Raw genomic sequence first — 24,641 nt, forward strand, 5'->3', positions numbered from 1 at the left:
CCTTTGCATACTCTCCAAGAGAGCAAAAAAGATTTCCTAGGAATCCCTAACATCGGGATTGTCCCCCTCTGTTACCTGTTTCGTTCACGATAACAAGTGCTTTCTCAAGGTTTTCTTTACCCTTGGCATATTTACCTAGAGAGAAAAACTCAGCTCCTAGGTTTCCATAACAACAGCCTTCTTCATTCCTATTTCCTTGTTGATGGCAAGTGCTCTCTCGATATATTCTGTAGCTTTGGCATACTTACCAAGTGATCTAAACGGAATTCCTAGGTTTGCATAATCTTCCGCTTCCCCTTGCTTGTCGCCAATTTCTATTCTGATCGCAAGTGCTTTTTCGGTGTATTCGTTGGCCTTGTCATAGTCACCGAGAGCTTCAAATACAGTTCCTAGGATTCCGTAATCTACAGCTTCTCCTCGTCTAGCGCCAATTTCCATTCTAATGGCAATTTCCATTCTAACGGCAATCGAACATAAATCACAGGGTAAACTAATTCAACCAATTTGTATCGAAACACTTGGGTGTTACTCCGTCTTCTCGAGAAATGACAGAAATACCTATCGGGATTCCTGGGTTATTTAGAATATCAATACCAGTCTCTTTCAATGGATCATGTTGATTTTATGTGAGTTTTAGTAGGACCAAGCAAGAGAGGATATTTTTCGCCCTTTACTCTACCTTGTTTTTGGCAAATTTCTCTTCTTGTTTCTATAGTATACCTAGAGAAATATTCAACCCTAGACTTTTTTTAAGAGATTAAGGTGGAGAAAGGGAGTGGGAAGATGTGTGTACATCTAAACAACCGAAAGTGAACAAAACCAAACAGAAAAGGAAATAAAAGAAATCCAAGTACATGTATGATCACTTATCGCTGACACAGCCAGCTTGTTCACTGGTGCACATTCATAAAAATATTCAGAAAAATAAACAAGCATGGCCCGAGTGGCATATAACAACTGCTTATTAATTCAGCTTGCTCCAGCTGTACTGGGGAATATTGGCCCTCCGTCGAATCGCCACGACCTGGGCCCCAGTACGTCGCTCGCACTCGGTTGGGAAGATTTTAGTATTTTCTGCAAAAAAAATTATTCGTTTTCGAGGCTTTTCACTTGTTTCTATGCAAACTGATTTACATTGGTAATTAATACCCTGGGGATTATGTAAATGATAGTATAAAAGAATTTACACATGTTCCACCCCATCACTCTACACGAGGCCGCGAAAGCGAAGAGGTTGGTGACCCACCCTCCCACCTAACGAGTTAGGCCCGCTTTAAACGTCGCATTTTACATGCGCCGAATCAAATACTAATTTTAGTCGACTCGAATGACTAAGTTCGGCTGATTTGATTTAAGCGTCGCATTTTTTTGCCGAATAAAATTGCTGAGCGCGAGCGACGTGCTTATTCCCAGCTGACACCGCTCCAAGTTTCCCACCTGAATGCGGCTGACAATGATAAGGAGCACATTTTTCGTTAACCCTTTGAATACCAAACTTTCGCCAAAAAAATACCGTTTTTAACCGTTTAGTCAGGTTTTTTAGCTGCCATGACGCAAAGTAAGCCTAGGTTTTGCTAAAAAAGCTTTTTTTTAACTAAAAGGAGAGATTTTTCGAGGATTAGGTACAAAATTGAGCAAAACTTCAATTCCGGGCATGCGCATAAGCTAAAATGTTTGACCTAGTCCACTCAACCGGTATCATTATTTGGCACTTTTTCGTTGGTTGGACAAACAATAGACTACCCCGTTGCCATGGACCCTAATGTTTGTCACTGAAAATTTAACCAACTCCGAAGATAACATCTGCCCCCGAACCCCACCCCCCTCGCCAAGGCGGTATATAAGTGGGCGGAAAGACCTCTTGTTCAGTTTGCAAACAGGCGTTCTTTTGCCGCGCTTTTTTTTTTCGGGCGACGTTTTTCGCGCTGCGCCCTAACTGACTAAAAGCCTGGAAGAGGCTATGTCGGGGTGGTCAACCAAGTCTTACATAGGAGGGGTCAAATTTTTTTAATTTCAATGAGTATATCTTAACAAAACAATTTTCGCGGCAAAAACTCATAAAATCTCTCAAATATTCACAAATTATGAGGGTGTGCCATTTGGCACTCTTAGGGAGTAAAGGGATAGAGGGAAGAAAGCTGAAAAGGTCGCAATGGTCAAAGCGCACATTAGCAGATTGCTGTACAATTATATGGAGCGTCAACAACCTCGGCAGTCCCCGTTAAGAAATGTGCAACAACAACAATTGACCTCATCACTTTCCGAGGTCGAAACTGACTCGCGCAGTGATGCGGTAGACCGAGTTGTAGGTTCAAGCTCGAGTAGCTTTAAGTGACAGAACCCTGTGCCGAAACATTACCGCCCTAAAAATAAGGACGAAAGCGGGCGGGTTGAGAGAGACGACTGTGTTAGTAGGGAGAATATAGTTTTTTAATATAATTTTTCCACACCTGTAAATAATTTGGATTGATCTTAGCTGCTAGCTTTGCTTGTGCATGGAAGTTTTAGTTTTCCAAAGACTGCGCATGCTTGTTAACACTTCAACAGAAGCTACATGGAATACTTTTTCCCTTGCATGAAAAAAGTGTGATTTAAAGGTGCCTGGACATTTAATCCTAACTTTCTGATATACTCGAGGTCGAAATTGTAAAGTAACAGGGCTTTTTTCATGAAAAGTGATTTTCAGTAGTCGCTAAACAACAATCGAGTTTCAGGTTGCCCCGAAATGATTGAGCGCGCGCAGGAACTTGGTAATGACAAGAAAGATGGTCAGCTAAATCAGAACTTATGGAGATATTCCGTCAACCGTGGTACGAATCCCCCCTCCAAACATCCTGACACAAAAGTTCTTGCTGAGGATTGAAGCTATATAATACAGGGCGACAAATTCTCGCAGAAAAAAGAAAAGAAGACTGAGTGCATGTATGATCATTTGTCATTGACAGAGCCTCGCGTTATAGTAAACCAAAACTGACGGTGTTTGTTAGAACTTGGACATGAACTAGAATGAAAAATGGCATGTATGTCGCTGAATCAGCATTTATTTACAAACACGGGCCTTAAATAAGACGTATAACAATCTGTTACCCAAGGCTTGGGTAAACAGTTCTACCTGACTCATGCGTTAATCAAAGAACAATGGATTCTGCATTTAACTGTCTAAGAAGACTCATTAGTGCAGAGTGCACTATTGGGATGGTTATGGGGGTTGCCTGCCGCTAAGGAACTAAGGCACTATGGCCCTATGGCCCTATGGCGCTAAGGTGTAAACTTTAATGTTTGTTTAATTAATTAATTTCAATTAATTAATTAGTCTAGAGGCAAGGAAGTAATGGGAGTAGGGTGGGAAAGGTACATGTGTACTCTACGTAAAACACATTCCATCGCCGTCGCTAACTTTGAACATCGCAAAGCTATATATTTGTTTCAGGTAACCCCTTGCTCTCCTTGTGGTACCATTCTCCTTAGAACAAAACTAATTTGCCCTAAACGCATGCGTAGATTAGTTAGGGTTCGTGGCTTCTATATTAGGTGAAGGATACATTGCATACGGAATCACGCACAAATGTTGAGTGGTTTTCCTTATGGTAGAGCTCAACATGTAAGACGCATGCGTTCTAGCATTGTTAGTGTTATACACTATCTTTACACGCAGTATTTTATATATCGTGTCATGCGACCAAGGACGGCAGTTATTTTTCAGGTAGCGCCAGTTGTCCCTTTTTATTGCAAAAGTGAAACGTTACTGTGGCTGCGTAGCTTTTAGAATTACAAACAGGTCGGTTCAACAAATATCATCTGCTGTTTTCAATCTACAATAGTGTGCTTATCAGAGTTCAAATATATTGCTTCTCCTTAGCGACTTGTTTATTTCTTGCCTTGTGTCTGTAAGAGAGACCAAAAAGTTCTCAAGTTAGTGGCGTTAATACTCCGCAAATTGTGAATTTGTAACAAAAGAAACCAGGAAAATGCTCAAATATTGCTGCAGACGCCGTGGCACCTAATGAAAGCGCAAATTAATTTAATCAGTCTTTGAGGAGACTCATTCATATCGGCCAAGTAGCGTTGTTTATCTTCAATACTTTTCGTTGAAAAGCTTCTCAGCCATCAATATCGTTGTGTGTTAATTTTGAATTGTTTTATTGTTAACAACAAAGGTGGCAACAGAAAAAGAAAGTGGTATTTCGTGACTATCTGATAATTAAATTAGTTCTTGTTCATCGGTAAAAATTTGCATTTTTAGTAAAACATCGTCTCTGTTCCGTTTCTTCATCACTACATCAGATATTTAACTTTCTTTCATTTATCTCCAAAAAACAAGGACATCTTCCGTATGTTTTGGAGAAAACAAGGGTTTCATATTACATGGCTTTGCGAGGAAAACAAAAGTATCAAGTTACAAAGTTGGCGTGAAGAGCTAAATTGTCACGTTTGCTGCTTCAGCGTATTGTTGAATTTAAAATGAACGAAAATCAACTTAAAGCACCAGTAGTAATTAATTTGTGCGTAATGTTTGGACCTTGAATGAAAATACAACCTTGAAACATACACACTGCAAAGGGGAAAAGCCGTAGCAGACTACCAAGGTAGACACAAACCGGAAGTGAACCGAGTAGGGGTGAGTACTTATGGGACTACTGTACCAGAGCTATCAATTGCGCTCTGCACTATCTGAGATTGTCTCACTAGTTTTATAAATAGAATGGTTTATGAGAGTTTGCGTTTTAATATTAATATAAATAGCAAAATAAACGAACTGCTTTAAAACGGCTGACTTGGTTATCAACAACCAGGGATCGGTTTCACAAATACGAAGTATTGGATTTTTTTCTATATTGTTTTTCTGCGACATTCATTTTTAGAAAACACTTATGCCCACAAATACATCTACATTTATAGGAATTACAAGTGACCTATACCTTCTAACTATGGAACGAAAATTTTAAATTATTAATAAGGACGAGAAAATTAGCTAGCTGTGTTTATAGCATCTATGCTGAGTTAAACTTGAGGAAATCCTTGACATCTTCAGCAGAACCAATGAAGATAGGACATCTATCATGAAGTTTCTGTGGTACGACATCCAGTATTGGTTGTTTGCCGTCACTGGCCATTCCTCCAGCTTGTTCTATAATATATGCCATTGGTGCACATTCATACAACAGGCGCAGCTATCAAAAACAAGGAAACAGAAAGTATGTTGATAAATAGTTAATACCACAAGTGAAAACAGTGCTTAGATGACCACTTAAAATATTCTATTTAGTATTATATCTAATTTTATTTCTAGACTCTAAATTGCATTTTAGACAATTGTACTTCCCAGAACAAAAGTTAAGCGTGTTTGTCTAACACATTGTGAGGTAGCCTTTTTCTTTCAAACACACGAAAGTCTCAAATTTGAAGTAAATTTAATTTCTAGTCCATTTCTTCTCAGGATATATATTAGTCAGATAACTTTGTACAACAAACCTTTCCTCTAGGGCTTTTCTTGTTTCCAGGGTACATAAAAATTCCTCCGTACACTAACGTCCTGTGCATGTCTGACACCATAGAACCAACATAACGAGCAGCATATGGAGTCTTCCCATCCTACGAGAACAAAAATTTAAACAACATCAAATAGCATTATGCAAAGAAGAATCAGAACTTCTGGGTCTCTGTTAGAATCAAGGACATGTGTACTATTAATAGTTTCTGCATGATTGTTTCAGAGACAACATTATGATACAATAATTTATTCAATAGGGGTGGGGGGTTATAACTAAGCTTGCAACATTGCCATCTTGTGCAACTAGTCTTACAACAACATAACAAAGTTGTGAGAAAAGCTGCAAGAAAAAATTAGCTGCTGTAGTGTACTCTAACAATAGTCAACCCTGAAGATGTAAAAAATAATAGACTGTAAAACTGGTCATCCATTAGAAAAGTCAGTGGTGCATTTTGGTCATTTTGCTTTTTAGACTTAGTCTGCAAAGCACTTCAGGTAGAAAACAACAGATCTTCTGAGTTCAAGTCCCTTGTGTCATAACAAGCCTAGACTATGAGTAGTCCCTCTTTCGCTTAGTCCATTGTGTACGACACAAAAGAAAACCGTGAGAAAAAAATGGCCATTCAAACTCCTGGGGGCAAGAAGCATACGAAAGTTGCTCGACAGACTAAGAGAAAGAGGGGCTACTCATAGTCTATAACAAGGGTTCCAGCCTCCTCACCTTTGGAAATTTGATAGATTCTAGATATTTAGTGACTGCATCATCAAACAAGCATGCGTTCCCTTCATTTATGCTATATATTGGCTTTCCACGTGGCTTCATTCTAATATCTGGATTGGTTAAAACAAATTCACCTATGGACTGAATAAGACAAGGAATTCATAATCAAATAGAGATGAATTGCATACTTCCAGAAAACATCCATAGCACCCCTGCTGGTGGGTTTTGCCATGGACCCACCCCAATGGAATTTTTATCTCATCCTGATTGGCTAATTTATTGGTGGCATCCCTCCTTCTTTGGAGTCTCCAAGGTTTTCCACCTGAAGTCCACTACCACTTGGGAATTCAAACCCCTTTCCAAGCTATCTCATAACAAAGGCAAGCCTCTAGTTATCACTCAAAAGATTTATTTTCAATAAACTGCTCTTGGCAACTATGGTGCACATGGAATTAATGGCATGTGACTGATAAAATTTCACAATGGTTTGTACATGCATGCCCTACTTAGGCCAACCCTTTTGATCAGTGACCTTAATCACCTTTTTGGTAACACAAACAGTCATATACTTGCTATCAGTGACTGTTTTTAAAATATATCTTTGACAACTTTATCATGTTCTAAGACTATTGAAGGTCTGACTACTTTTGATAATGTGTTTTTGTAAAGTATATCCATACCCTCCACATAGGAGGTTTTGGCTAGATTTTCCATCTCTTCCAGCCCTTAAGACATCCCAGTTCAGCTTCAAACTTCCCTTTAAAAGTGTTGGCTTTTGAGACCCTCCTCTCTTTCAGAATTTCCAGTGACCTTCCCTAGCATAGGTACGCATATTTTCTGGGACTGTGTAAGGTTAACATACCGGATCAAGAGTGAATCCATTAACTCCATTTCCAGTTGTGATCACCACCATTGTCGCACTACCGAAAAGAGCATACCCAGCCGCTACAAAATTCCGGCCTGGCTGGAGTGCATCAGCTATCGTTGGTGGACCATCATGAGTCTACAACAGTTCAAAATAATGTGGTAATTAGCTTCAAAGCAAGTTGTAGTTGGATTCAAATTCTAGGACACCATTATACTGGAATTGCTAACCAGTGATGTACTGGAATTTGGCAAGACTTTTGAATCAAGCACTAAGATTAAACCTACTGCCTCAGGGGGGACTTCCACATTAAAGGATCAGGGATGCTCAGTGGAAAATATGAATAAAGTCCCTTAAGGAGAGCAATCTGCCTGTGCCTTTATATGAACTCTAAAAGATTCAGTTTTAAACAGAAGACAAGTATGCACAACGATAATTTTAATGATGGTAAACACTTTGCAATTGATCTGACTACTTCTTCTATGCATAAAGTTTAGATGTATGGCCACATTTTTATCATTTATTCATACGCAAACCTTAAAGAGGCCTTTACGGCTAAAAAAAGTGGGATTTATTCTCCTGAACACCCTAAGTGTTACCAAACTCTGTGTATTTAAACCTTCTTTTTACCTTCTTGGAAATTCCAAATATTGAGCCAATAGCGGCAAGACATTCAATGTTTGATGAGCCGTCTAATGGATCAAAGAAAACCATGTACTTTCCTTGCCTTTCAGTTTCTACTTCGATGACTTTTTCATCTTCTTCAGAAACCAGCAGGCATGTTGTATAAGAGGATTTCAGCATGTTAATAAACAGCTCATTTGCCATGACATCTAATTTTTGCTGTTGGTCTCCTGATACATTTGTGTCTCCTGCGATGCCATATCTAAAAGAAACAAAAATGCAAATATCTCATCCTTTGAACAAATTTACAAACTCAACCCCAGTGCCCCTTTTAATTCTACATAACTCTTGTATCCAGATCATTTTCATGTGACACACACCTAAGAGCCTGGGCCCAAACCTTTCATTCCAAAGAATGATGGGTAATAGTATCCCATGATTATAGGTGTTCTGTGTTTCCTGGTCGACAATGGTTAGACTCTGGTAAGAATTTGATGTATCAAATGACCACTGCTGATTTAAACAACTTTTTTTATGACAAATTATGCCCACATCACCACAACTGACGATGATTTTTGTTCAGCAGTTGTTTATTTTAAGGTGCATTCCTTTGGGATGATTCGACTGGTCCAATCACTCAGATCATGGTACATCAAAGGAAGCAATAAATCCTTGGAGTGGATTCATCAGTTTCTATAAAGCACCACTATGGGAGTTTGATGTGATCTTGGATCATTGACCCTGATCCAGATCATCCCAAAGAAATGCTCCCTTAATTTAAGCTTGCCTGACAAGGAAATTTCATTTTCTTCGGTTGTGAGTGAACAATCCCTGCCTTGGCAACTCTCTTATTACCACCACATGACTTGGCTATCAGTTGCAAGAAAGGGTAAAGGTACAAGGTCCATTCATGATGCTTCGCCTGACTAACTACTGATGCAATATACACTGTGTACTGTCAAATTTCCGTAAATTTTTGTTGAGTCACAAACTTACAGCTGAGCAATTCCTGCCTTCCTCACAGCTGAGGAAACTGCTTTGATAGCACAGCAGATAGCATTTAACAGTTGAGTAAGATCTCCAGTCGCCCCGGGAACCTTTCGCTGCTCTGTCAGTACAAAGCGAGTGAGGGTCATGCAGTTTGTGTCAATGTCACCCATTATATGAAGTAGAATATCTGTAGAAGAGAAGACATTAAGAGTTATTATACACAAATTGTCATAGTGGAACAATTAAACATCAACAACACATACACTAAAGACTTGTTAATAAGCTTAAGTTAAATGAGTTTTTGCAGTAAGGAGACAGTCAACTAATTTACGTGGCTCATTTAGTGGTGTTTGGTCTTCAGCGAAAGTTCTCTTGCAACACATTTTGAGGAACTAATGCCTCAGCCCGGTCATAAATGCAGCGAATTTGGAGTATTTATACTCAAAAATAACTTTATAACAACTACACAATCGGCTTTTACCTGTTCTACACGCAATGAAGCTTCCTTTTTCCGCCTGATTGCCCACGAAATCCTACGTGGCTTCAAACACTTCAACAGTCCCGCCGAGCGAGGAAGAAGACGATCTGGGTACGAGGCACACACCTTGTTAACGCCTCCAAATAGTCACGTGGGTTCTTTTCATCTCGGATTCAACATGGCGGTACGACTGCATCAACTCTCGTGTAAAGTTTTTACATTTCGTGCCATCTATTTAGGCTTAAATAGGGCTTCTTTCTGCTCTGCACAGGGTGGTAGTTTATTGATCGAGGAGGAAAAGTACGCCTGGCTGAAAGATCTCGGTCTGAAAGCCGAAAATGATGGTGTTTTCAACGGCACGTGGAGCGCAAGAGGAGAGGTGAGCTAAATAGCATAATTGACTTAAGCCGTTTCATCATCGTCATCATCATGCCTTATATCCCCTAGTGGGGCAAAGGGCCACTTAAGCCGTTTAGTCTGTGATAAACTATCAGTTTTAAACTTACCACTTTAAATACCCGGCTTTTTATTGTCACTTTTATTTAACGCGCACCTGATTCTGTGAGAATTTTTTTTTTTTACCAGTTTTGAATGAACGATTAAATTAAGGCTACATTTTTATGGTAGAAAGAAAAACATGTTATCCTTGGAGACTTAAATTGTTGTTTGTTGAAGAAAAATCCTGTTTGTTATATAGCTGGTGTTTTTCCCGCTACAGCGCAGTGGTCGATCTAGGGGAGGGGCCCGGGGGGTCCAGGAGCCCCGTTATTTTGGGTAAAAAAGGAAGAAATGACAGAAAGAAGAAAAGCCGGCAGGGCAAGTAAAACAAAACCAGGCCCCTCCCTCAGCTCAAGGTCTGGATCTGCCACTGCAGCATGCCCATTCATTGGCTAGTTCATGGTCACATGACATAACAATGAAACCGTTTCCTGCCTAATGCCATGAGCGGGCAACATTGCAAAAACTGTGACATCAAATGGGAAACAGTTCACTGCTACCTGCAAAATGTTGACCGCTGTTGCACGTGATCAGAGGGTGCAGTTGTGGGTGGTCTGATGTTGTCGCTGGAATCTCAGTGCCTTTTCAAAAATATTTGCTTTAAATTTGTTTTTGACCCATTTGTTTTGCTATGTAACAAATCACTTAATGACTGGTCCCTTGGGGAACGGTGAATTTTGTTTCCCTCGACTTTGTCTTGGAAAACATTGAGATTCTTGGGAAACAAAATTCACTGTTCCCCTCGGGACCAGTCATTAAGTGTTAACTGTTACACCAAAAGTCTGCAGAGTTCCAGCCAAATGATTGCAACATGTCAATGCAACATATCGCAACATTGCTGGGCTCAACATTGTTGCAACGTGTTGGGAGTTGTTGGCACAAGTTTGAAAATGATCAAATTTGAGCCAATAACACTCAACATGTCACAATACGTTGCAACATGTTATAGCAGGGTGGCTAAACACACAATGCCGCACCTGAGCCCAAGCCTAACCGGCTACTCCAAACCTAGCGGGGGCTCCATCAAGGCCGGGCTGCAGGGGGCATGGCCCAGGCACTGGCCTATCTCCCAGTGGTTTGCTGGTGTCCAGCTGTCAAAAGCAGGGCAAAGGGTGTCTTTTACTGACACCTTTACTTAGCTAGACTTGAGTTTTCATTGTTAAATAGCTTTGAAATTGACTTTGTTGACAGGCCGGACCCTGCTGAAGAGGTACATGCCATGTGCATGCATGACAGGCCAATCTCCTAGCCAGGGGAGGGTGGGGGTGGTCAAAGCACTTGGGATTGTCTTTGAGTTCTTTGCTGGCATGTTTCTGTGATTTTGGTCAGATTTATGTACAGTAAAATATTGTATATAGTTTTAATCCTCCTAGTATAGCCACACGTCCCTTGTGGAAATCAGCTTTGTTTCTTATATTGTATAGTTATGGAGCAAACATGTTTAAACATAGTTTACCTACCTACCTCTTTTTTTGTAGATGGTGACGTCTATTTGTCCTTCAAATGGACGGGCAATTGCAAGAGTCCGCCAAGTAAGTATAGAGTCTTCAATGAGGCTGTTTTGTGCTCAATATTTTTGTACTTGATAAAATACTTGTACATGTACAAATAAGCTTTTAATGAAGCTTAATACTTGTACGTACACCACACCTGCATGTAGTATTAAGATTTCCATTCACCACAAGGCATATCTGAAGTTGAATATTAATACCAGTAATATGAATCTAGACATGACAACCACTCATTAGTTTCACAGCTGGGTTCAGGCAAAGGTCACAGCCTTTTTAGTTGATTGAGCAACTTTACTGCAAAGTCATGAGACTATAGCAAGCCAGTAAAATTCCACCACATACTTTAGAGTAAAATAACTGTAGTATCGTTTAATACCTAGTATGTAACCTAGTTTTGGATCTGGCATACATCAATATCATTCTACCAATAGTGCAATAGCTATCTATTATTCGCGCTTTTCAAGTTACCAGCATTCGCTTTCCCGCCCACCCACTTCCATGGCAGTAATGATTTTCGTTGTGTTTATAATCTTTGTAATTTATGTATTTATAATTATCTTGTACAGGCTCTCTATGGGCCCCTAGTTTTATCGTAGTTTATTCAAAGATCGTAATTAGCAGAATCATTTTCTGTGTTGCTTGTATGTGTAGGATTAAAATAAATTGCCTGATCCCAATCATGTGGTTCTAGAGTGAGTTTCTGTGTTTAGATCTGGATGTAAATAACATAAAACATGAAAGTAATGTAGACTTACGTAACCATATTATTTTGCTTTTTACTTGCCCTTGACCTACATCATTTGATGAATGGAAATTGAAAGTGTACAATAGTCAAAGGCAAGACTGCGGTGTTTTTGCTGGGAATTGACTGCAGTAGAAATTCTTCCAGGGAATTGAAATGACATATTGCATGACTTCGAAGTATCAGATATTTGATCAGTTAAAAACTGTAGGATCTTTTAAAAGTTACACTAGGGACACAGTACAAAGCAAGATATATGTTGCATGTAACTTAATTTTCAGGGTTCTTTGGAAGACTACAATGAAACAGTCAAGTGTTCCAAGGATGCTTGGAAAACTTGGGCAATGGTATGGCTTTAGAAACTGTAGTTTGATATATGTTTTTGACAATCTTCTAAGGCTTAGTTAGGACATACAATGTTCTACTCTTTTCAGTAGTTGTTTATCTGTTTTTTTTTAACAATTTTACTAAGCTGGACTAAAAAATATTCAACACAATAAATATAATTATAATTATAATTATTCTTTGCTTCAAGTCTTATTCTCACATTATGTAGACTGAGCCACTTACTTAAGAGTTACTTACTTTAAGATTCATATACTAGAAGAGTTATGACCCTCTAAAATCAGTTGAAATTTTACATGTAAATTAAATTGCGATAGTTGCATTTTTCAAACAGCCAGGAAGTAGACAAAGCAAATTTACTCTAAGATGACTTTAAGCTCAGAGGAATGATCAAACCTGAAAATTACAAACTGTGTGAGTATGAAATCCAGGCAAGTTCCCCTCTTTCTGTACTGGCCTGATGAAAATGCGCAATTTTGCATAAATTCCATCAGCCATCTTGGTTGATTAAGCGGTCTTTCGAACTTTCCTGAAACTTTTAAAGTACATTTCAGAAAAAGTTCACCACAAGGGTGTTTTTGACACAATAAAAGAACATTCGAATTTCTGGCCTTTCATCAGATTCTCCATATTTACAGGCAGTGGCTTTTAATGATAAGTAATGAAGACTTAATTTTTATGTACATGCTGTAAATGTGTCCTTGTTACCTTAAGACACCTGCACCAAAGCGTGGAGAAATTGTTCGACAGATTGGTCAAGCATTGAGAGATAACCTGGAAAACCTTGGAAAACTGGTGAGTAATATGCATTTACTCAGGGTTATGTTTTAATGTTTGCTTTATCCTAGATAGTTATTTGGATCGGATCAATGGGAAATTTGCATGCAGGGTTATTCTTGCACATTGGAAAAAGAAAAAGAAAAATGACAATAAGAAAATAAAAACTGACGGTACCTACCAAATCAAGCTGTGCAGTCCACAGTTATTGCAGCCAATTACATCCCAAATATCTGAACAGTGATCAGTGTCAATAATCTCATGGTTTGATCCAGATGGCAAACCATGCTATGCCTTAGATTTTACAAAGTACAACTTACTAGACATCAAGCACATTGTAGATGTAAGCCTCTCTAGTTGCTGGCAGTGAGTCATTAGCCTATCCTTGTAGAGCCTTCATGCTAAAGTTTGATAAAAAGCATGACCAATGGGTCAAACCCAGCTGGGCACCCAAAAGCTGATCAACTTAGTTCAACTGAAGTCTATAACAAGGATTGGCTGTTGGAATGTGAGGACTCTATTCCTGGCAAGCAAACTTGCCCAACTGGCAAGTGAACTGAGGAGAAGTGGTGCATGCTGCAAGAGTTGGAAAGAGTGGGGCCTACTCCTAGGAGAGAGCCAAAGCATTAGCAAAGAACGGTGTGCATTGGAAGGTACTGGTGGATTCCCTATGCTCCCCTGCAGCTGGGGGTGACAATGATCAATGACAGCGTGCTTACAAGACTGTTATGCATTATACATGTATGTGCACATATTTTGACAATGAGCAGGGTTAATGGCAATTCATATTTTACAGGTTGCTCTTGAGGTTGGGAAGATTAAGCCTGAAGGTATTGGTGAGGTTCAAGAGTATGTGGACATCTGTGACTATGCTGTTGGTCTGTCCAGGATGATTGATGGAAAAGTACTGCCTTCAGAACGTAAGAGATCTCACTTTTTGTTAACTTTATTTTCAGCCCAGTGGAACTTCTATTGTGCAGATCAGTCACTGTGAAGGCCTTTACTGGTGTCTTTTTTTATAGAGTGTGTCCACTTAACAGAGACCAATGAAAATACAAGACTAAGTTGATTTTTTGCGATTTTAGTTATTGAAATCATGTAGAGTTTGACTTACAACACATAATGTAAAAACTACAATGGCAAAAAGTAACAAAATCTTCTAGCACCAGCCAGCGCAAGATTGAGAGATCAGAGCAAGCACAACACTTCCATTCACAGAAGTAGCTCCACAGTCAGAGACCATAGTGTAGTACACAATATTATCTTGAATTTCACTCTTATTATATCGTGTTTGTTTTGCATCAGGTCCAGGTCACACTCTCCTTGAACAATGGAATCCAGTTGGCTTGGTAGGCATCATCACAGCATTTAATTTTCCTGTGGCTGTTTTTGGTTGGAACAGTAGTGTCAGCATGGTCTGTGGAAATGTTAATCTTTGGTAGGTTGTTGTAAAATTGCCTAAAAAATGAATGCACAGATTTAATGTTATCAGTGTGTATCTTTGTGTAATATAGTTAAATGAAATTTAACATAGTTAACGACTAGGAGCTAGTCTGGTCAGCAGCATTTTTATTGGTGGTTGATAGTGCCTTGGCCATCTGATATAGTTCAAGAAAATTTTACATAGTTTATGACCAGGAGCTAGTCTGGTCAGTAGCGTTTTTTTGTAAGCGTTTGTTACTGCCTTGGCCATCTGTTAGCGTTTGTTTAGCGTTTGGTGCGTTCTGTAGCGTTTACAGCGGTCATATGGTCGTGAGAGCCCTGGGGCTGACATTGTCCAGCGGTATTTTTGGTTAGTATGTGTGTTGTCGTCCCATGTGCTCACAGTGTGTCCATTGCTCTGTTAGTGTGGTGTTGTGGATTGAATTATAGTTTAGCGGTTCTCGGCATTCCCTCCCGATCCCCCCCCCCCCCCCCCCTCTTTTCAGCATTTTTTTTTTCCACCAGTGCCATCTGGCTTGAGTGTGATGGGTGCCTGTGGGGGGCTTGGCGTAGGAGGCTTGTGGCTTGGTTGCGGGTTGGGCAGGCCAGTCGGGTGTTCTAGCACCTTGGGGATGTGACTGCAGTTGCAGCCCCCAGGCTTCGTAGGAACCTTCCCTCCACTAGCGACTTGGGCGTTAATTTGTCATTCATTCATTCAGTAGTCAGTCAGTCAGTCGGTCAATCAGTCAGTCAGTCTGTCCATCTGTCTGTCTGTTCGTCCATTCCCCCATCCATCTGTTCATCCTTCGTTCGTTCGTTCATTCATTCAGTCAGTCAGTCAGTCAGTCAGGTTTCAGTGATTGATTGTTTTTGATTGGTTTACGCTGTGACATTCACTCTGTCAGTGTGTTACCACACAACAGAAGTTCCTGCTCATTGTAATCAATTCACTGAATGAGTGATTGATTCATTGATTAGTTGATCCATCTATCAAGTGATTCTCTGATCAACCAATTGCAACCACTGGATCAATTATTTAATAATTAATCAATTCATTTATTTACTATATATTTATTTAATCTATTTAGTATAGATTCTTTATTTAAAGTCATGTTTTATATTTTAAAACAGGAAAGGTGCTCCATCAACTCCTCTTACAAGTGTTGCTGTCACAAAGTAAGTAGTACATACTTGTTCCTGTTTAGATTTGTTTTCGTTTAAAATTCTTCAAGCCATTTCAATCTTTTTACTGCTGAATAATTACTAGTACTGTATAGTAGGTATAATTTGTATGAAGTTAGACCCAAATGTGCCAAGTAGTACTTACAACTTAATTGTTTTTGTTTCACAGGATTGTTAGTGAAGTTTTAGCTCATAACTCAGTCCCAGGTGCTGTATGCTCGCTGGTCTGTGGAGGGGCTGACATTGGGTAAGGATTACTGCTTTGATTTACTCACCATTAGCTAGTCTTGAGGAATTAGAAGAGAAGTAATATGTCAAATACGGAAGGCAGTGTTTGACCACATTTCCAAACACCGAGAAGAGAATTTAAAGTATGTACGACATGTAGTGGATTATTTTTGATGAACCTCAAGGTGTTTGGAAATGTGGTCAAACACTGTTCTTGAGTGTTTGATATATCTTCTTAATCAAAACTAAAACTAACGAGAAAATAGAGAGATAAAATCGTAAAATTCTATGCTAATTGTGATCAGATATCCAAATACCATCATGGTCATGATTTCCTTTGTTCAAACTTGATGAATTAATTAAAACACGTAAATGAGTTTGAGAAGCTATATTCAATAATTATTATTTATTGAGAAGTGATTGATTTCACACATTGTATACTGGTTGCAGTAAAAGGGTATTTTCAGTAACTGTATCTCATTGTCTGTCTTTTTACATCTGCTATTAAGAATATCTTGCACAATTTTATGGTTAAATATGGTCGCTGCAGCAGCTATTGTCTGTTACATAAAACTTGAATTTTCTTTTTCTAGAAATAATATCTCACACGATTGCTTATAATAAAAATAAACTCATTAGAGATCATTACAGTTATGAAGTACACAACTTGTTTTTTTTTTTTTAAATTTCTCCAGGTCTTATTTTTGCAAATCCTTATGTTGTGTATGTAACTGCAATATGGTTAACCAGTTCAAACCTTTATTTTGTTTTTCATATTTATCATATATTAATATACGTACTTTGTTATGCATTATGTGTTTGTTGTTAGTAGCCTGTGTATCTAAATGAGATCTCTATTTGCAGTCAAGCTATGTCCGAAGATGAGAGAGTTGACCTGGTGTCTTTTACTGGCAGCACACCGGTAAAACGTCAAATTACATTTTTATTTAATTATGTAAACATTACAGGGGCCTTTAAAATAGACAGTTGGTTGGCTTGAATATAACACAAGAGAAAATATTAAATATCAAACTCTCATTAATGTCATCACCAAATGAATGTGAATTGAGCCTATGGATACTAGTATCCCTTGTATCATCCCAGATACTTACATATGCGACAGTCATGGGAGGGGAATGACACTATGCACAAGACGCTGCCATTTTGTTGTCCACATCACTTTTCGAAGTGTGTTTGTTAAAAAAGGCTAGTAAGGACATCAGTGTTTTCTAAAAGGGCTAACGGTCAATATTAGATAATCCTGATCAGTGACAATAATTTATTGCACGTATATTGTACGATGTAGCAAAGGATTTGCAGAATTCACCGGCCATTATTGTTTAAGAAACCCTGTTCTTAAAGGGCTTTAGTAAGCCACACCTTTGTTTGTTTGTAAGTTTGTTTCCTAATATCACAGTGATGTATGTGAATGACCTTAAAATTTTGTTTTATGTTTTATGTTGCAAATAGGTTGGTCAGAAGGTTGGTACAACAGTGCAAAACAGATTTGGTAAGTGGCTGAAGGAAAAAGCTTTCAGGTTAAATGGTTTAAAAGAGATTACTTTATTGAATTGCTGTTTTTTTCTTTCAATTGGTTTTCTGATTTTTTAATTGCATTTAAATTAATTAAAGGTTGTTAGACAGGTACATCTAAGAATAATTATTACTTTAAACCTTTACAGGAAAGAAAATCTTGGAGCTTGGAGGAAACAATGCCATTATTGGTATAAAACTGTTCATTAATTAAAAGAGTTATGTAAATAAATTATGGTAATAAATATGGTACAGGTAATTTTATAAATTAAGGTTATGTTAATCATATTTTCAAATCAAATGTCTCTGTCAGTAAAATTTGTAGGAAAAAATCTACATGCAGATGTGTATGGAATGCACCATACAGGTTTCACATCTCAACCAGTTTACCCAATGTATGTAATTAACACAAAAACTAACACTCTAAATTCCAATTTGACCAGGAGAGAGGACCTGCACAGAAAACCAGTTAAGGTCCTCTCTAAATATGACAATTTGCTTACAGTCATGCAATCTGAGTTTTAATTAATAATACACGATTATGTTGAAAGTCAGGCACACAAATGTTTCTAACTGCTTTGTATTTTAATTCTTTTAAGTTATGAATGATGCAGATTTAGATCTTGCCATTCCATCAGTGCTGTTTGCGTCAGTTGGCACTGCTGGCCAGAGATGTACCACGACACGAAGACTGGTAACTTTCATTCATCCACATTTGACAAAATAGTCTCATGATTGTTACTGAACTGCTTGCGGTTTACTAACTGAGGTGTTGAAAGTTGGAAGTGTGCGAGTGAATTTTTGAAGTAAGATGTTCAATCATTAGATAATTGATTAATATCCTATGTTGTCTGTCAACTTATGGCATATCTGTGCAGCCCATATTACAGATTAATGTAAGTTACTAACATGTATTCAATAATAAATTAGTAAGAGCAAATAACACATTGCCATACATACTTTTCTTTCATTGCTTGCGAGAAGAAGAGGTTAATTCTTAAATCTTGCAATTTCTTTAATGATGATTGCAGACTGTGCATGAAGACATCCATGATGAGGTGGTGGAACGTTTAAAGAAGGCCTACACCCAGGTCAGAATAGGCGATCCTCTAGAAGGTAAGGCCAAGCACCAAAAACAGGAGTGTTGTGCAAAATTGGATTGCAAAGAGGGTTAGTTAGTCCACACAGTCTGTCTCTTTCTATATGTGCAATTCTTCACCCATTTGTAGAATTTTCCAAAATGAATGTAATGAAAACTACAGACATTTATATATTTCCATTCTGATGATCCCAGACAGAGTTTTATAGAAATTCATAGGGATAGGGATTTGATCAGTTGTTGCTCAAACATGCTATTGACATTCTAACAAATTTATTGTGAGATTTAAGACTAAGATTTCTTTCAATTATTTATGTTGAGTTTTTCAAGTTAAATCACTTCTTTTGGTAGATCCAAGTTACTGTCAGTCATTGTTTTTGTCCAAGTCTCCTCATGTTTATCATCACATTTTCTTTCTTGGTGATGTGCAATATTCATACATGAGTGTTTGCTACCCATACAATTTGTAACACAATGATATGTAGTAAGAAGGATCAAGCCACTACTCAGTATACACATTATTTTGAGCTGTTTAACAGTTAATATGAAAAGACTCCTGAGAGGCTAGAAGCAATCCTTTTTAAAAGCACAATGTAAGTTTTCAAAGTCAAACTAGTTCCTACATCATACACAGCGGACACTCTCTATGGACCAGTCCACTCTGAAATGGCAATTGATATTTTCAAGAAGGCTGTTGATGACGCCCAGAAACAGGTTGGCTCATTAAGTAAATAATGATTGCGTGGTTTTAGAAAGTATAGTGCATAATTATATACCCATTCCATACCCCATACTGAAAATTTTGAAGGGAGGGGGCTTTCAGAAGCACAAATTTCTAAAAGGAAACATCAGGGGGGGGGGGGGGGGCTTAATTTTTTCCTTGTTCTTCCCTTAGCAAAATCAAATAATCCAGGTCATTACCTTGTTAGAAGAGTGTTGGTCAAGAATTGGTTAACATTCTGCCGATTGTCAGATAAAAGATCTTTGTTCAATCAATCAATCAATCAATCAATCTTTATAGATGGTAGACACCTAATAGTTACACCACTTATAAACTTGGGGCCCTCTTAAATATACAGTAATTAAAAATAATTGCCACCGTTTTGAATGAAGTTACTGTAACTTTTAACCTTAGTTTTGTTTTAAAGTTGTGTTGTTTTCATTTTTGTTTTGATGCAGGGAGGAAGCATTGAATGTGGTGGAAAGGTAAGATCAGTTACCACTGTTTTCTTTGCTACACTTGTATTAAGAACTGTTTATCCCTACATTCAGAATAGAAGCAATACACAAAGCCTTGTGTATGGGGAACAGGGGTGGCCAGCGGTGAGAGAACTCACCTCCCACCAGTGTGTCCTGGGTTTCATTCCAGCCCACAATTCCAATTCAGTCAGAGTGGTGGGTCCATAGGCCACCTGAAACCCAGGTTAAAGGTTGATGTACGTGGCTTTCTCTCTAAATATTGTTATGTACCATACCAAATAGAAAAAACCATGTTTGACCACATTTCCAGACACTGAGAAGAGATTAGAAAATATGACACGTAGCGGAGTATTTTTGACAAACTTCAAGGTGTCTGGAAATGTGGTCAAACACTGCAGTCTTGAGTGTTTGATATATCTTCTCAATTGAAACTAAAACTAAGGAAAAAACAGAGAATTAAAATGGTAAAAATCGACGCTAATTAAGATCAGATATCCAAACATTGTCTGGGTCATGGTTTCCTTTGTTTAAACTTGATAAATTATTAAATGAGTTTGAGAATGGAATTTCAAACTGCCACCTTTTGATTCTGTAGGTACTTGACAGGCCTGGCTTTTATGTGGAGCCTACAATTGTTACCGGTCTTTCTCATGATGCAGAGATCGTGCATAGGGAATCCTTTGTACCACTCCTCTATGTGCTCAAATGCAAGGTATTATTATTTTAAATAATTGATTGATTAAAAATAATTAATATGATTTTTTAATAAAAGTGTGACTTTGTTAGGAAAGCTTGTTTGTAGAATATGGTCTTTTACATTGTGTATAACCCTTATAAGATTGACCCTTTAAATATAGCAATCCACATGAAGTTTAGTTAAATTTACTTATTGTATATATCTAAGTTTTTAGGAAAGTTGTAAATTTGTATGAGTCCATTAGCACATGAGATCCCTTGTTAAACGACCCCACAAGCTTTTTTGTAGCTTTGAAAACTATCGTTTTAAAATAAAGGTTGATTGTTGATTGTTAGACAAACTGTGACTTAAATGCTTTAAGAGTTAAAAAGTTTTGTAAGGTTTGGGCAAACTGAAGTTGCAAGAAATGAACTAGTTAAATGGGGCTCCCCATGCTGAATCAAGACAAAATTCTGAACCTTCTCTTGGTGCTAATTTTTGTGGTTCTAAACTTTCAGAGCTTTGAAGAGGCTGTCAGTTACAATAATGAAGTTAAACAAGGACTCTCCAGCAGCATTTTCACAAAGGACATCTCCAAAGTGTTTAACTGGATGGGGTAATGTATAGCACAGAACTTCAAGGATATATGTGTATGCATTATTCCCTCCTGGTTAGCATAGCCTTGCTGAATGGCTCAAGGGCTTACATACTCAGACAGGGAAAATAAAATGTTTCCACTTGCACCCTAACAGTTGTTTCCAGAAAGGTTGTCCTACAGAATCATAGAATAGTAGGCACCGATAGTGAAGAGTATCATGGGTGGTGCTAAATTAACTTTCACTGTTGCTTGATCAAAGTCCACAGTGTTTCAGTGCTGTATAAGGAAATCATAATAATATGAATTGTATATTCATGGGCTATCTTTAGTTTAGATGAAACACCTTGTACTTTGATCAATCAACAGTAAAGGACCTCTATGCGGAATACCTTTAGGCATTTTTTTGTATGCGCTTTTGGGCTTCTAATTGGGCAGGGTAACCTTTCAAGACACAGCTGTATGCTTGTTCCTATGAGCCTCCACTCCTATTGGCAGCTGGGGTTAAGTTACATGGCATCTTTACAGTAAGATGTCTACACTGACTTAAGTTCACCTCATAAGTCAGTGGCCTTACTTGCAAGTCTTTGAAGTGCCAACCGAATTGGTATGCCTGATCAAGTGACCCTGTTGTAAATGCTTTTTGTGTTGTGTTTTAACCAGTCCCTTAGGATCTGACTGTGGAATTGTAAATGTCAACATTCCAACAAGTGGAGCAGAGATTGGAGGTGCATTTGGTAAGTGCAGTGAGTATGAGTGAATGATAAAGCAACTTAAAAGCTAGCTTATTGCTGGCTGTCAATTGTCACTAGGAAAAAAAGACTGCAGGGTAATTTTGAAGATGCAGGGGGCAGAAAAGCCGGCTGAGCCGCTTAGCTTTAACTTAGTTACATCCCTGTAATAAAGTGGCACAACTCTTCCTCTGTCTTTTGAAGTCTCGCTTTTGGCCATTCAACTATAATTCTTATTTTAATTTGGTAGGCGGTGAGAAACACACTGGAGGAGGACGGGAATCTGGAAGTGATGCATGGAAAGCTTACATGAGGAGGTCAACCTGGTAAAAAAATTCACAGATTTACTTCTGATCAGCTTTAATTTTTGATTGCAGCCAAATGTAGCAATATTCTAGCTGACCAATGATACATTCATGCAAATTCTCACGCTACAAAAAGGGGATTGAACCTTTGTCTACAACATTTGCCGCACTAACATAATTAAAAGCACTTCAGTCTCCGAATGAGCTGCAAAAATGTAAGCTCTCAATATGGAAAAGGCATGGAACAATCAACTGTTTCAAGAAATATGAGCACGGTGAATAAATACTGTCTGTCTGCGACACTGACTTAAAAACTCAATATTCTGCAAAGAAATTTTGCACCCTGTTTAAGCACATATCTTGTTCAACAGTTTACACGCAAACAATGTAAATATTCGCCACTAGTAATAAATTGATCAAGTTTCAGAAGCTCTTTAAATCTTGGAGTAAACTTTTATCTAGGGTGATCTGAAGCAAAATGTAAACAATGACATCAGCAACAATTGCCATATCTAACAGTCTAGATACAGTCTAGAACAAGGGAGGTGTATTGCTTTCTTTGTCACTAACAGTATTCTTGTTGATTCTTTCCTCAGTACAATAAACTTCAGTAAAGAGCTTCCCCTTGCCCAAGGAATCAAGTTTGGTTAAAAAGTGTACCTGTAGTGCTTTGTGAACTTTAGTCTCATTAAGTAAAAGGAATACAGTTGAACCTCTCCACAATGGCTACCTTAGGGACAGAGGAAGGTGGCCGTTGTAGAGAGGAGGCCATTATGGGGAGGTAGGGGTGTAATATGACACACTCAAACCTGTATTTTTTGGGGGGAGGGGGGTGCAGAATTTTGATCGAAATAGAGACAGAGACCAACAACGCACAGTATGGATTAACTTTTGTCACCTGTGACAATAAATAATGGGGCTTTGTCTTCACCGTTCGTCAGTCATTGACTAACTGACCAGTGTCAGAGGATTATTTTATTTAGTGGCTGTTGCTGTTGTGGAGAGGTGGTTATTGTAGAGAGGTTAAAATAAGAATGAATGTGTGGGTCATTTGCCTTGACAAAGAAAGGTGACCATTGGGGAGTGGTGGCCATTAGTCATTGTGGAGGTTTGACTACACGTACTTCAGGAACTTGAAGACATGGCCATTGATACATGTACATGTAAATGGTGACTGAAAATTAAAGAATCCATGAAAATGGGTACAAAACTCCTTTTAAAGGCTATCATATATGAGAACTTAAATTTTTTGACAGAAAGTTAAGGAGGCCAAAGGCAACCAAAATCAAGACTTAGTATAATAGGTTAGTGAAAACACTGCAACTTCTTGTGTGTGCAAAGCCTACAAATTTATGATCAGTAGTCTAGAACATTTATTTTTATTGCCAAGCTTACATGTAATTTTGAAGCAAGTCACTTAGCAATGTACAATACATGTACGATGTGTTTATCCCAGTTCTTGACTTAAGTTGTCAATGGGAATAAAAATTAATCATAAAAATTTAGTGCACATTCACTTTCAGTGTTCTTGTCTGTATGTTTAAGAACATACTGCTGCTGTAGGAGACAATGCTCACAGTTAAGATATGCTTGCAAAATGGATGAGCATTAAAGTGCCCATAATGTCAATTTTTTTTTTCGCTCATCTAATTCTACATTTCGCCTAATGAACTTCTGCGAAAAAAATTTTCGATTTGGATAAAAGGCAATTTTTTTATAGGTTTTTAAAGACATTCAAATTTGCCGCCATTTTGGTCCACCATTCGCACCAGTCTTCCTCGGTTTGAAGTGAGTCATGACGTAGGTTCAGGAACATGTGATTTGGGTCATGACTTATCTGACTTGAAAACAAGTGGAAATTTTGCTTCAGAGTTGTCTACATTTAGTTGAAAATGCTGGAAAGGTGCGTTGCCGCTCTTTGTAACAACGTTAATGATCCAGAAAACAACATCAGTCTTCATCGTAGGTTCCTGAACTTACGTCACAGGCATCAGTCTCATGGCCATTTTGAGCGCGTTGTTCTTGTGATCAGCAGCAGGGGTCGACCGCAAGAAAATAGAATTTTGAACTTTGTAAAGATTCGTGAAAAAATTGCATTTTATCCAAATCGAAAAATTTTTTCGCGGAAGCTCATTAGGTGAAATGTAGAATTAGATGAGTGAAAAAAAAGTTTTGACATTATGGGCACTTTAAGTGGGTATCTAGATTGCATAAGGAGATGGAAGGGCTTTACCTACTTAAAGGAACTGGATTGAAACTTCAAAGTGTGCCTACCCGGCAAGACAGAGATTCCATTTGCTTTCTGCTCAGTGACTTTCTCACTAAGCAGAAAGAGAAGGAAATCTCTGTCTCACAGGGTGAAGTGTCCCTTTTGTTGCTCAAATAAATAGGCACAAAAGTTTTCCAGCCCTTGAATATATTTACATGTAACAAAAACTGCGATTGTGCATCGGATTAGAAGGGATGTACAGTGAAACCTGTATTAAGCAGACACCCTTGGGACAACCTTGGGACCCTCACTAGTGTCTGCTTAATACAGGGTGTCCGCTCTAAGCGGGTTCTAATATATTGTGCAATAATAGTTAATTAATAACCCTTTTGTTACAAAGTGTAACACGGTGTAAGATC

General features: G+C 38.3%; 2 protein-coding genes across 2 annotated transcripts; one reads left to right on the top strand and one right to left on the bottom strand.

Annotated features, from left to right (window-relative positions):
• Positions 1-4,690: 4,690 nt before the first annotated feature.
• On the bottom strand, positions 4,691-9,262 carry LOC145501840 (fructose-1,6-bisphosphatase 1-like). The gene is made up of 7 exons (XM_081481226.1): positions 9,173-9,262; positions 8,698-8,878; positions 7,708-7,963; positions 7,075-7,215; positions 6,213-6,353; positions 5,473-5,592; positions 4,691-5,171 (listed from the first exon to the last, which is right to left on the bottom strand). The coding sequence occupies exons 2-7, from the start codon at positions 8,859-8,861 to the stop codon at positions 4,992-4,994; spliced, it is 1,002 nt and encodes a 333-aa protein (XP_081337352.1). The 5' UTR covers positions 8,862-8,878; positions 9,173-9,262; the 3' UTR covers positions 4,691-4,991.
• A 68-nt stretch (positions 9,263-9,330) lies between these two features.
• Positions 9,331-23,384, top strand: LOC145501812 (alpha-aminoadipic semialdehyde dehydrogenase-like). The gene is made up of 20 exons (XM_081481205.1): positions 9,331-9,548; positions 11,146-11,199; positions 12,202-12,267; positions 12,980-13,060; positions 13,839-13,962; positions 14,348-14,480; positions 15,596-15,640; positions 15,816-15,893; positions 16,739-16,796; positions 17,345-17,384; positions 17,557-17,598; positions 18,007-18,101; positions 18,439-18,523; positions 19,141-19,220; positions 19,686-19,712; positions 20,302-20,418; positions 20,901-20,998; positions 21,641-21,714; positions 21,959-22,034; positions 22,610-23,384. Exons 1-20 carry the CDS (start codon positions 9,348-9,350, stop codon positions 22,662-22,664), a joined length of 1,629 nt encoding a protein of 542 aa, XP_081337331.1. The 5' UTR covers positions 9,331-9,347; the 3' UTR covers positions 22,665-23,384.
• The last annotated feature ends 1,257 nt before the right edge of the window (positions 23,385-24,641 follow it).

This window comes from Orbicella franksi, chromosome 1 (genome assembly GCF_964199315.1).
Source record: "Orbicella franksi chromosome 1, jaOrbFran1.1, whole genome shotgun sequence".
NCBI classification, from domain to species: Eukaryota; Metazoa; Cnidaria; class Anthozoa; order Scleractinia; family Merulinidae; genus Orbicella; species Orbicella franksi.